At 35.3% G+C, this 13,464-nt stretch overlaps 1 protein-coding gene across 1 annotated transcript in view; it reads right to left on the bottom strand.

Annotated features, from left to right (window-relative positions):
- Nucleotides 1–13,464, bottom strand: part of LOC150082222 (protein Wnt-1-like) — a 65,971-nt gene that overhangs the window by 12,879 nt on the left and 39,628 nt on the right. Inside the window, exon 2 of the mRNA XM_090380453.1 lies at nucleotides 1,792–2,057. Within this exon, the coding sequence (XP_090236579.1) occupies nucleotides 1,792–2,057 (266 nt within the window). The remainder of the gene's footprint in view (nucleotides 1–1,791; nucleotides 2,058–13,464) is intronic.

Here is a 13,464-nt window from a genome sequence, read left to right as displayed (position 1 = left end):
AAGTGGACCAATCTGATTCATCCCCTTCCTTCTAGAGTAAACAAATCCTTGCTGTTTTTCTTAGCATCCTTTGCCAAAGATTTCTTGTAATCTGCCTTCGTTGCCTAACTTCCTTTGTGACTTGATTACAGACTAGCTTATTTCTATCATAGGCTTCTGTGTCGCATGATATTTTATATGCGTCCCATGCATTTTACTTCTCTGCCACGAGTCTCATTAATTCATCTGACATCCATTTTGGCCTAAACCTTGAACAATATTTCTTAATCGGTATGAAAAGCCTAGTAGCTCCCACGATTACTTCCTTAAATGCTTCCCATTTAGAATTTGCTGCTGATAACATCATCAGTTGGTCCCACTGTATACAATTTAAAAACTGTCTGAGACCACTGTAGTCACCTTTACGGAAGCAAAAACCCTTCCCTTTACCCCTGCTGGTAGTAATATCTTTAATAAATCCCACATCAGTACACTGTGGTCACTTCCACCCAGTGGTTCATTTATTTGCGAATTCTTAATGCACGAATGATCACTGCTGATAATCAGATCAAGAGTATTACTCTCTCTGATTGTCTCTCTAATGTGTTGCTGTAGATAACGATCATCCAATAAATCCACAAAAATCTTGCTAGTGTGCGAGTGATCAATCTATACGTTCCAGTCAATACCTGGGAAGTTGAAATTCCCCATTATAAGACAATCTGATTTACTGGCCCACTCTATTTATCTGTCCAGTTATTCATGGTACTCATCAGAGTCATTAGGCCTATAACACGCACCTATTCTCATTTTTGCTTTCCCAGTGCTTACATCACACCAAACTGACTCAACATTGCACTGACCATCTATGTCAACTGGATGAACTTCCTTAGATTTTATGTGTTTCTTAACTAACACCATAACTATTTTAAGGGCACAAAAGGTGATGTTGATACACGTTGGCGTTAATGACATTAATTAAGAATAGATCTGTTGAATTACTTAACAAGTACCGGTCAATATTGAAAACACGTTGCGAGTTCGGGATAAATTTGGGTGTCTGCGATTCTGCCCGGCATGTTAGGAGGAAGTATATGATAAGAGCTTTGCCAATTGATTCGACCCTGAAGTGATTGTGCAAGACTCATGGGGTAGAATTTTTCTCAGCGTGGTCTGTGCTTGTTAACAGGAGAGACTGTTCTACAGGGATTGGATACACTTAAATTCCAAACTGGGGTCCGTAGACTAGTCCCATGGGGTCCGCGAAACGGACCCTCTGGAACTGATCAAATTATTCCTTCTGTGTATAGCAAATTGATGATAAATAAATTTATTATTATATATTTATATCCCCTCCTCCCTTCTTATCCTGTCTATCCTTTCTTTACACATTGTAGTCCCCAAATTCCAATTCTGCACTGCTTATATCAGTGTGACACCAATTCTCTGATATCCAAACAATATTCGCCTTTGATGTCTTGACCAGCACTTCAAATTCGTATTAATGAAATGGAAAAGCAGGAAATATTCTGTAGCAAAAGAACGTTTTACTAAAATGATTATAATCACTACTCTGGAATAAAGAAACTTTAATATTCATTAAGAACTGAAGAACATTAAAATTTAATTATTTAGGAAAGATTTAGTTTATGAATATTTAGAAATAAAATATAAATAAATTAATAAATAAATTTGGGAAATATTTTATTCCTTTATACTACGATATAAAAGAACAATAAAGGTAAAATAAATAAATGAAATTAGGAAAAATTCGTTAAATTAAATTTACGTAGTAAATAAGACTGTCATTACCATGCGCCCAGCTTCGTTATTGTGGAGATTCATAATGAAACGTAGGTCACGCCCTCTCTCGGCAGCATCAACAAACATTCTAGCAAATTTGTATCCAAACTCTATGTTGTCGCTGCATCCTCCCCACTCCCAGTCCAAACCGCTTGGACCGCGGTGGCGATAATCGCACGTGCAGGATTCTATCAGCCCTTCGCTGCAAGCTCGCGAAACGGCATAAGCAACTCCAGCGCTTGTGATGGCATATACAAATGCTGTTTCCCGGCAACCTGTGGCAAAAAAAGTAAATAAATAAATAAAATAATAATAATAAAGAATATAATTATGGATTTATTTTATTTAATTTAATAAACAATATTTAAATAAAAATGATATTTATATTTAAATATTGTTTTGATATTTGTATTTAAAATTACAATACATAGAACTTACCATTATATACAAGTACGTTGACATTACATATATAACAAATTAAGAATTTCGTTTTCATCTGTGTGTAAAATTATTCTGCTGCCTTTTTTCATAATATTATCTTTTAAAAATCAATAACTGGTTTTTCTTTCCAAAAAAAATCGACAATAGTCAATTTTTACAGACACCATATACTGGTATCTGATGTACTGCCTTAGTATCCTCGGCATAAAATCTGAACAAGAACAACTCAAAAAATCTAATCTTTAAAAAATAAAAATATTTTTATATCATTCACTGTTCTTTTGAGCAACTGCACAAAGATTCTGGGAACTGCAAATTAACCATTTCGTTATGACTGCAGGCGGTAATGCTTAGTTGATAGAAAATTTAAAGGAACAGTAGTTTTAGCAACAACACAGTTCACGTGTAATTACCAAAGGTACATCAAGTGGGGGGTTTTTTTGGATACGAAACGTTATTTTCGTAACAAAAAAAAAATAAAATAAAATACACGTTAGATGAGTCATTCCTGAACTATTTCCAACTTGTTAATTGTAGAGTAATCGTATAACTATAGTTCAGAAGGCAAACCAAGAATGTAGTGAATGTATGGTGGATACAAGCTGCAGAGATGCACTTCGGGCGTTAGGGAACGTAATTCTCAGTTCTTAGTAGAAAGCTGCTACGAATTTCTTTGTATTCTTGTTTTGAAGCTTGCAAGTATGAAGTGGATGCAAAATTTCATTAACTTTTATGGTTAGTCTATATTTTATTTAAGATAACTGCAGTGATCCGATTATTTATATTTGGGAAATTTTTCTTTGAAGTAAAGCCGGGGGAAAAAAAAACGAAATTACGCTGATGAATTTCTATTTCTGTGTAACTGTTTTAATATTTGAAGAAATATTTGCAAAATCACTGTTTCTCAAGTAATATTAGTGTTTAGTAGCAGCAAAATGATTCAACGAAGCAAGCCTATATAGAGCCACAAAAAAGTTACCCACTTCCCGCTCCCCGATCTGTTCTAATATCAGATCTTTTAAATCTATTTAAACTACCCACTTGCACAACACCAGGTGGGAGTTTATTCGCATAATCTCACTTGCACTCTTTGGGGAAGGCAAATTTCCACACATCTGTCCTGTAGCCATCCTTTTCCAATTTAAATGCCCTCGAGTGTATGCGTGTGTTATCTTAAACACTTCAATCAGGTCTCCTCGCAAATGTCTAATTTCCATTCCAGACGCTGCAATTTACAGAACTGAAGTCTTCCTTGGTAAGAGTATCGTTTTGTGTTCCCCGCTAATCTAAGCTAACCGTGTTGCTCTTCTGTGTACCCGATCTTTTTGAACGGATGCTAATCAAAGGTTGGCCCACACACAGTGGTTATAGATCAAGGGTTTCAAAGTCATAAGGGCTTATAGACTGCATCAGCATCTCATGAGTGACTTCTAACCGCACCCATCTCTTTCGTGGCCACATTAATGTGCTGGAAATAATTGCAGCAATAAGTCTGCAGTCCAACAAAGCCCTAAAACTCCCTTAAGAAAGTGAAAGTTTATCAGTAGTGGGAAATATTAGAAGGACGCGTTTCGGGAGAATCTTTCACCAGGATTTCTAGTTTCTGTTTGAATTTCTTTTACAGACTTGAAACCTATTAATTGTGGGAACAGATTATTAGCCACATAGTGCAAGGAAGCCACAGGCTATTACTGCGTCGGTCAGAAAAAAAATGTAAAAAAGTAAATAAGAAAGCAGACATATTGCGCTTCCCTCACGCATATAACTGTCTAGTTAACCTTTGAATTTCTTCAAATTGTAAGCTTCAACTACCTGCGGAGGCAGCTTGTTCCAGTAATTAACAACTTACTGGCTAAAAGAAAACTTCGTGCAATCCAGCGTAAACCTTTTACCCTGTAATTTGAATTTATGGCCTCCAGTTCAGGAATTCTGTAAAACAGTGAAAATTCCGCCTTCATTCATTTTACTAGCCCTTCTCGGAGCCTCATAAACCTCAATCAGGTCCCCTATAAGTTGCCTGGTTGTTAAGCTCTGTATTCCGCATAATCGAAGTGTTTCCTCGTATGGTCGTCCTTTTGCCTATCTCAATGTCTTTTTATAGATGAGGTTTCCATACTTGGACACAGTATTGAAAGTTCGATCTTACAATTGCCCTATACACTAGGATTATGATCGATCTTCCTATCTCTAATGGCTATTTTTAGATAAATCATCGACAGGACACCATCTGAGCACAACAGGCCTGTTTACACTGCTCAGAGAACTTCATATCCGCCCGTTGATTTCTTTCTCCCTCTACTGTTTTTAATTCAGCCTCAACCAAGTGTATATGTAATTTTGGGATTGCTGTTCCCCAAGTGTATTCCCCAACCTTGCATTTCGTTGCCTTAAAACATAACTGCCGCTTTTCTGACCATTCTTGAAGCCTGTTCAAGTCATCCTGAAGGAGCGCTGCTTAGCACTGATCATTAACGACTCTCCCAATATCTTTACACCATTTGCAAAACATTTGTAGATGATGTACAGATTGAGAGAGTCGTTAATGATCACTACAAATGTTTTGCATTTAGAAATCTTTATTGCAATAATAATAATGCAAATGAATACATTGCAATGTTCCCCTTCATTGCCACCAGGCCAGGGGTTAACAGTAATAGTACAATATGTAAGAAAAAGAAATTAATAAATTAAACATAAGAAAATACATATGTGGACGAATAAAAGTAAATATAGCTCAACACTCAGAGTATAATACAATTATATACATCACAATGCACAAAGAATATATGTATAGGTGGAAAACTGAAAGGTTAGTAAGCCATCTTCGTCTCATATTGCTGGCTTCAGGCATTAAGACGAGCTTCGAGGAGAAGGATCAGGGACAGGAAAGTACAATTTAAGGATGCGGCGTCTGTATTCCGTCACAAGAAAACTTAAGGTCAGCATCCAAAGACTGGGCACATGAAAGTAGCTGAAATGGTAGAAACCTTTCGGATAGTTGGTGACGGCTGAGATGTGGGCACAGAGTTGGAGTCGCTCTGAGGGAAGGCTGAGGAACTCTCCAAGAGCACAGGTCCCAGGATGATGGTGCCGAAATCTTGCCATTGATCATTTCTACAGTTGTGGTAAGGTGTTTCATCATAATCAGCGTGGGAAGTCTGTGAATTTTTATCAAACTGGCTATTTAAGTTGTCCTTAACTGTGGAGGAAGTTTATGTTTGTTTATGGCCCACTTTAAGAGTACAGCAGATGCCCATACCTCTGCAGCATATAGAAGCGGAGAGTATACTGTGGTTGTTATATATCTTCTGGTAGTCGTTACTTCATTAATATAACGCAAATGCTCTTTGGCCATCCATCAGAGTCGAGCTGCCTGGGTGAGCAGCTTTTCCATGTGGCTACCAAAGCAGAGCTTAGGATAAAAAACAACCCCAGATCAGTATGTTTATTGACGATGGTAATAGGAGAATTACATAGTGTTGGCTGAATATAAGAAGTCGTTTTCTTTAATGAAAATATCATAAATTCTGACTTCTGGATTTATTTTTAGTCTGAACTGGTTGAGGTAATTAGCAAATTCCAGGAGTATATTGTTAATTGATGTTATCACGAGAAGATAATCATGTGGAGAAATCAGTGTGAGGAGTTTCATATCATCAGCATAACATAAAGTATCATGCCTGGACTCAACAAGCGCTGTAAACAAGAGCTCGGATAAGGCACCACCCTGTGGCGCGCCTGAAGAGACACATCGCTCGTATGTTTGGCCGTGGACAGTAAGCCAGATTATTCTATTTTGAAGGAGTGAATTGAGGAACTGTAGAGTGTCTCCCTTGATTTGATAATGTCTGAAAGTAGCTTCAGCATTACAGGAACGTTTATTGAGTCGAAAGCTACTTCGAGATCCACACAAGTGACTGCAAGCTCTGCATGAGATTCAAACGCAGAGAGGATATCGCTGGCGGTGGCTAAGAGATTAGTCACAGTGGATCTATGAGGGAGTAAGGGATTTGATGAGGCTGAGGTGGAAGAAGTTGTTTAGTTAGAACCGGGAGAAGTACCTTCTCTAGGAGTTTTCGAAGACTTGAGGCCTTGGAGATTGGCCGGTAATGCTTAAGAAGAGTAGGAGATTGAATTTTGGGTATAGGCTTCACAATGTAGATGTTCCACTGCTGGGGAAAGAAATGACTTGACAAAATAGCATTAAAAATAGTTAGAAGGGGACCCAAAATGTATGGGCTAAGACATTTAATAATGAATTGGGGTATTCCATCTGCACCTGCCTTAGCAGAAGCCCGTGAAGAATTAATGGCAACAATAAACTGTTCCGTGGAGATTGATACTGTAAAGGCAATTAAAATGTCATTAGACTCTTTATGTCCGATGAGGCTCATTTCGATTTTAATGACAGATTAGTAAACACATTTGACGTATATGAACTGAAGATTTTTTAAATATTTGTTCACTTCTCAACAGTAAAACGGATGGAGCCTTTATATTGGCTAACTTGTATAATGCTATTGCATAATGTATTTTCTAATGACAGTTCATGTACAGTAACATTCTGTTACAACGAATGTCGTTTTAACGAAAATTTCGCGGAATAACTTATGAGGGGCTGTACATCGGCTAAGTACAGCCCCGATTGATGAGACCTTTAGAAATTCCTCCGGTAATCAATGAGACTCGAACCCAGATCTCTCCAAACGAGTGACAAGTGACGAAACCATTAGTCCTTTGTAGGTCTCATTTGAACGTAATAGTTTTTGGCGAATTCAACACAGCGGATTATTTTCAGAATCAACATGTAACTAAAATGTACTGATTTACAATGAAAGAAAAACTTTATTGTAAATTTATGAATGCCATCGTGTAGTTCATAAAAATATGAATGGCATCATGTGGTCCATAAAATTATGAATGCCATCGTATATGCTCAGATTTAGTTATGGGAGTATTCGCTTGGGAAAAAAAAGTAAGTTTTAAAATATGTGGCAAAAGAATTGATTATCATATCCTATACTACAATTTCTATCTTTTACGAATGATTATGCTTTTTTGTTGTATTTTTAACTTAAATTTTCACATTAATACGGAATAAAAAAAATATATTACAAACAAAATTGACAAATTATTGTGCGAAAAGTGAAAATCAGTTGTGTTTGGTATTTTTTGTATGGGTGGTATTTATATAGTATGAATCAGAGCTGTAATACTCAATATGTTCTACGTTGATAATAATATTAGTAAATTAATAAGAGGAGTTTACCTCAATATAGTACGTGGAACACTTCCGTATGATACCCTCCAGAAATTAAAACGGAAAAAACGAAAAAATCGACAACTTACCGGTACATTAAAGTAAATTATAAATATAATTAAAGTAAAATATAAATAATTAAATAATCAATTTAACACAATTCAAAATCAATTCAAAACAATTAAAATTCAAATTAACGCAATTAAAAGAATCTAACGAAAATATTCAAAACGATTTTCCTTCCTTAATATTAGTAAATTAATAAGATGAGTTTACCTCAATATAGTACGTGGAACTCTTCCGTATGATACCCTCCAGAAATTAAAACGGAAAAAACGAAAAAATCGACAACTTACCGGTAATAATATTAGTAAATTAATAAGAGGAGTTTACCTCAATATAGTACGTGGAACACTTCCGTATGATACCCTCCAGAAATTAAAACGGAAAAAACGAAAAAATCGACAACTTACCGGACTAATAATATTAGTAAATTAATAAGAGGAGTTTACCTCAATATAGTACGTGGAACACTTCCGTATGATACCCTCCAGAAATTAAAACGGAAAAAACGAAAAAACCGACAACTTACCGGTAATAATATTAGTAAATTAATAAGAGGAGTTTACCTCAATATAGTACGTGGAACACTTCCGTATGATACCCTCCAGAAATTAAAACGGAAAAAACGAAAAAATCGACAACTTACCGGACTAATAATATTAGTAAATTAATAAGAGGAGTTTACCTCAATATAGTACGTGGAACACTTCCGTATGATACCCTCCAGAAATTAAAACGGAAAAAACGAAAAAACCGACAACTTACCGGTAAATTAGTGAAAATCGTTTTGAATATTTTCGTTAGATTCTTTTAATTGCGTTAATTTGAATTTTAATTGTTTTGAATTGATTTTGAATTGTGTTAAATTGATTATTTAATTATTTATATTTTACTTTAATTATATTTATAATTTACTTTAATGTACCGGTAAGTTGTCGATTTTTTCGTTTTTTCCGTTTTAATTTCTGGAGGGTGGTATTTATATAAAATACGATTTCAACATGTCACTCTGGCCATTTTGGACAAATATTTTTACTTTTGTAATGCACGTATTTCGTCATTTTATTTGTTTATTTTTAATTTAAAAATCTTTTAAGTGAAACGGAAATTACTACTTATATATATGAAAAAAGCGCAGCAGAATTTATTTATACAAATAATGATTCATTTGAAATAATTTTCAACGATATTCATTATAATGAAATTTTCGAATGATTCGTCCACCCACGAGCAATTCATCATAGTACGATTTTACCGTATTTCAATTTAAAAATTATCGGATAACAAAGCTGGATCACATTTTAAAATAATAAATTTTTTTGTTTATATTCTGAGACAAACACATAGCATTATAGTGATTTATAAATATTTCGCCGCATCACGGGCAGCAAATGATGCTTGCAACTCTGTCCTTTGACACTGACCACTTGGATAATTGAAAGGACCACAGGAAGTGTACCACGTGCGGAACCAGTACAGAGGTATAAAACATGATCGCGGAAAGCGTGTTTCAGAGTCACGTTTTAGATTTTGCATTATAGGTTGATTTGAAAACAGACTTTATGATAAGGATGCATCGTAAACTGATTACTTTACTTTAGTGACTGTAGGATCTCAATCAGTCGCTGGATGTTACTTTTTATAGCTTCTGTTTTCCTAAAGTTTCACGTCTCATTTAAGCTATTTTGATCTTATTTTCCGCCTATCAGTCTTCTGTTTTTTTTCGCGAAAATTTTCTTTTTAATTTTACGAAAAAGTTTTTTTTTTTTTTTTAGAAATCTCATGAACATTTGAAATGCTTATAGGGTATGCGATCTTGTGAAGTTTCGGGGGAAAAATTGAGGAATGACAAACATAATATTTCTGTCGGTAAGGCCGCGTATGGTTAGAGGATGTTACAAAACAATACCATATTTAGCGGTCACGTGAGGTATAACGCGGTCAACTCAAACGTGTGTACTGCTGCACCCAACGCGCTAATCACTCATCTACATAGTCTGATATAATAGCACTTCGTCACAATTAAAGTCCTTAACATGCCTCTTAACGATCCCAACATCCTAGAAATTTTTGAAGATTATATGGCCACTGTGCACAGGAGAATACACCTCCGTTATTTATTTTATGAAAATCCCAAACACAAAAGGTATTAGAACCTATATTTCATTTAAAAAATTACAATTAAAGTATTAAGTTATCTTTCACATATAGGCATAATATTCTATCCAGTTCAAAGATTTCAATTTGTAAGTTTCCTTTCTCATAAAAAAGGGAAAAAAAAGAAAAAAAAAAACGGAAATTAAAATTGTAACTCAGACTAAACATTAATTATATCTTAAATTCAGTAAAAGTCGAACTTTTAACTCTGCATTTGTTCTTTCTTGTTCCACTTATTTATTGGGTATTGATAAACGTCCCTGAACTCTGTTGTATATGTTAGATAAACCACAAGGATATAATCATTCCTTATTTCCTTACCCAGCTGTAAATCACATCCGCACATTCTCACTTACGATTCCTGGTGAGAATCTTTAATAAATGACTCTTGACCAACATAATTTGGTATTTGAGAAGATGAGCGACTTCAACAACCCCGAGTTCCCTTCTCTGTCAGTGCGTTCGCGTTCTTCTCATTAAGACAGTGGCAAAAGTTATGAGAAGGGAGGTTTTAGAGTCGTTCAGTAGCCGGAATCCTACGGTGTTCTACTTGAATAGTAACCTCCTGCTTCTTCATGAATTAAAGATCACACTTCGTGATGTCCGGACCTCTGCTGTGTTGCTGACTTAATTGGGTGGGGAGTGGGGGGAAGGATCTTGGAGTCAGATTTCCTTACCGTGAGTTTTAGGAATGCCTTTAACCTTAATACGTAGCTTATCTAGCAACTCTATTGTCCCAGTCAATATATTTATCTATTGCAAGAAGAATATTATTTAAAAAATTAGTTTTCCATACTTCAGCCGTAATTCAGATTACTACTGTTAAGTAGATCTTATCTATCCTTTTAGAAGACTGAACTTGTGTGCTTTAGTACTACAATCAAAATTCCACAATTTAAAAATATACCCAACGCAATTACAAAATATTCGCTTAGCTCTCGTGGATCTCTTTTGATTGCGACTATCGTTAGAAGTATAATAGACAGTAAACCACCTAATGTTGCATAAATAAGAGTAAATACTTATATAGATTAAATGCTTCTCCTTAAAATCTTTGTAAGTTCATCAGTGGATAAAAGAATAATAAACAGAAAACAAAGTGTGGTCGTAAAAAGCCGTTGCTCAAGACACTGATTCGAAATATACGATTCCAACTAAAGCGAGTGGGGTATCTTTCTTCATATGTTTTTTTGCGTTGACTCTCTTGCGCTTTATTTCCTTGCTTTATTTTACCAGTACTAATATTATAGTAAATGTAGGATGCATTTATAGTAATTAAATAATTCCGCACTTTTTAAAGAAATTTAAAAAGTGAGGCGTGTTGTGTTTTATCTCGATGTCAACATGTACATATACTGTCTGTCTTGTAAACTACTATGACCCAGTGTGGCCGTCCAAGAGTATAAACAAAAAAATATATCGATTAACTGCTTCCTTTTCTTTTTGGAAGAAATGGGAATCTTTGTAATAGGGAAATAAAATTTTAAGAGGAACGAATTGAATTCTTCGTTGGAGAAACTGGCAATGGTAAAAACCTAGCTGAGGTTGATGGTGTAGGAGAATTCGAAGCATCAGTAGAAGTGGATGTTAATGGATTTTAATTAGAATTGATAGTCTCTGGTTAAGAGTAGTAGCAACTGATTATGCATTTGTAGAAGGCCCGCAGGATGATTCTGCAATTGGAAAAGTGGTCAGCGATGGCTAGGGTGAAATGAATAGATTTCATATCGCCTTAAATCCAACCCCTGCCGATGAGGCCTTTTTCCAAGCTTTCCGTAAAAGATATCTCACCTGGCATCTTTATTTTCTTAATTTTATGATTTCGTAGTCATGCATTTTTTCTTGATTAGAATAAAGTTTAAAATGTCAGAAAAAAATATATATAATGAGAATTATTATATCTCTTTATCTGATATTTCAAGCATTTCGAATACACTACACAACGATCGCTATGGACATCTAAAATTAGTAATGTTTTACCAGCAGCTGATTTAAGTTTAAATTCAATTGTATTTTTTAAAATTTCATTAAAGAAATAATTCATATATGCGGCATCTCTCTTAAAACTGTGGAAAATCCCTCACCCTACCAAGTGGCCTGAAACATCTGTTATAAATTTAAACCTTATTTATGAACATCTAATAACGGGTTAAAGCTAAAAAACTGAAGTAGGAAACATTAGAAATTAATCCATAATAAATACAAATTGAAAGAACAATATCGACATTAAAACTGGATTGCGTTTCGAAAAATTGGTGGTCTGAAATGCATCCCTTCTTGAAAACGTAAACAAAAATGTATATACTACATTTTTCAAAGTCTAACCGAAATAATGAAGCAACTAATTACCTATTAACAAATATTACTCCTAAGTGAGAAGTATAATTCTTGTATGTTTCTTCCGCATTTACGTTACCTTAACCAATTTAAGTGTAAATAATTAAAAATTATATAATCTGAATTATAAAAAAGTTCTCAACCCTCTACCTTCTCTACTGTTGAAATTTCTTAAAAGATTAGTAGTATATATGTACACTAATGCTAGGCGCATAGTAAATAAATTTGATGATTTTGAAGTACTGATTGAATCGTCAAATGCAGACAATGTGAGTATATCAGAGAGGTGGTGTCACTCAGATATAAGGGATTCAGAATTTTAATATGGGGAGTACAATATGTACAAAAAGTACAAAAAAAAACAAAAAAAAACTGTCCTATTAGGGCCAACTGAGAACTAACTCATCTTCCTGCGTGTAACATGTCCATAAATCGCGTGTGTTCTGTGGTTGAGTTGTTTGTTTTGCTTTACAAAAAACCCGAGTTTCGTGGTGGTGGGGGGGGGGGACCTTGTTATCTACGCCTGACACTGACTAACTCAGCCACAGAGTGAAAAATGCCCATAAAAGTTCCTCGCGTCTTTAATGGGATTCGAACCGAGGCCTTTTTACCCGGTATGGGGAGAATAATGATTATAACCACTGTGCTACCATGCAGACATGTACAGAAAGGACAAACAGGACAGGAGGGGGAGATGTTATGCTCTTAGTTAAGAAGCACATCTAAGGCTAATCTAAGGCAGTGTATCAGGCGAACATGAGTGGCCAGTGCAACTTTGAGTCAGTTCGGTGCGACATAAGCACTGGAAAAACAAAAATTAGGGTAGGAGTATGTTATAGACTTAACGACTGTGATGAGTATAATGAACAACCGTACATACATGTAGAGTAGGCCAGTAAATCAGAATGTCTTATACTGGGGACTCTCCGTCTTTCTAAATATTGATTGGACCTTATGGGTTTGTCACTCGCAACAGACTTTTGTGGATTTGCTGGATGATTGTTTCGTACACCAGCATGTTTAGAGAAGCGACAACAATATTCTTGATCTGATTATCAGCAGTGACTCTTCATGCATTATGAATGGGCAGATAAAAGGCCTACTAGGTGGCAGTGATCACAGTGTATTGATTTGGGATTTACTTAAATATGTAACTACTATCAAAGGCAAGGGAAATGACTTTTGATTTCTTAAAGGTGACTACAGAGGTATGAAGGCAGTTTTTAAGTTCTATGCAGCGGGAATGAAGTTACCAACAGCAAATTCAAAATGGAAAGCATTTACGTATGTTATCGTAGAAGCTACTAGGTTTTTTTATACCAAATAAGAGATGCAGTTCAATGCATAGACCTAAATGGATGTCAGATGAAGTGATGAGACTCGTGGCAGCGAAATAAAGTGGATGGGATGCATATAAGTTATCA

Source organism: Mastigoproctus giganteus, chromosome 8, assembly GCF_048544385.1.
Source record: "Mastigoproctus giganteus isolate SK-2022 chromosome 8, ASM4854438v1, whole genome shotgun sequence".
Classification (NCBI taxonomy): Eukaryota; Metazoa; Arthropoda; class Arachnida; order Uropygi; family Thelyphonidae; genus Mastigoproctus; species Mastigoproctus giganteus.
Note: the sequence above shows the minus strand (reverse complement) of the source record. Positions and strands in the feature narration are given on the sequence as shown.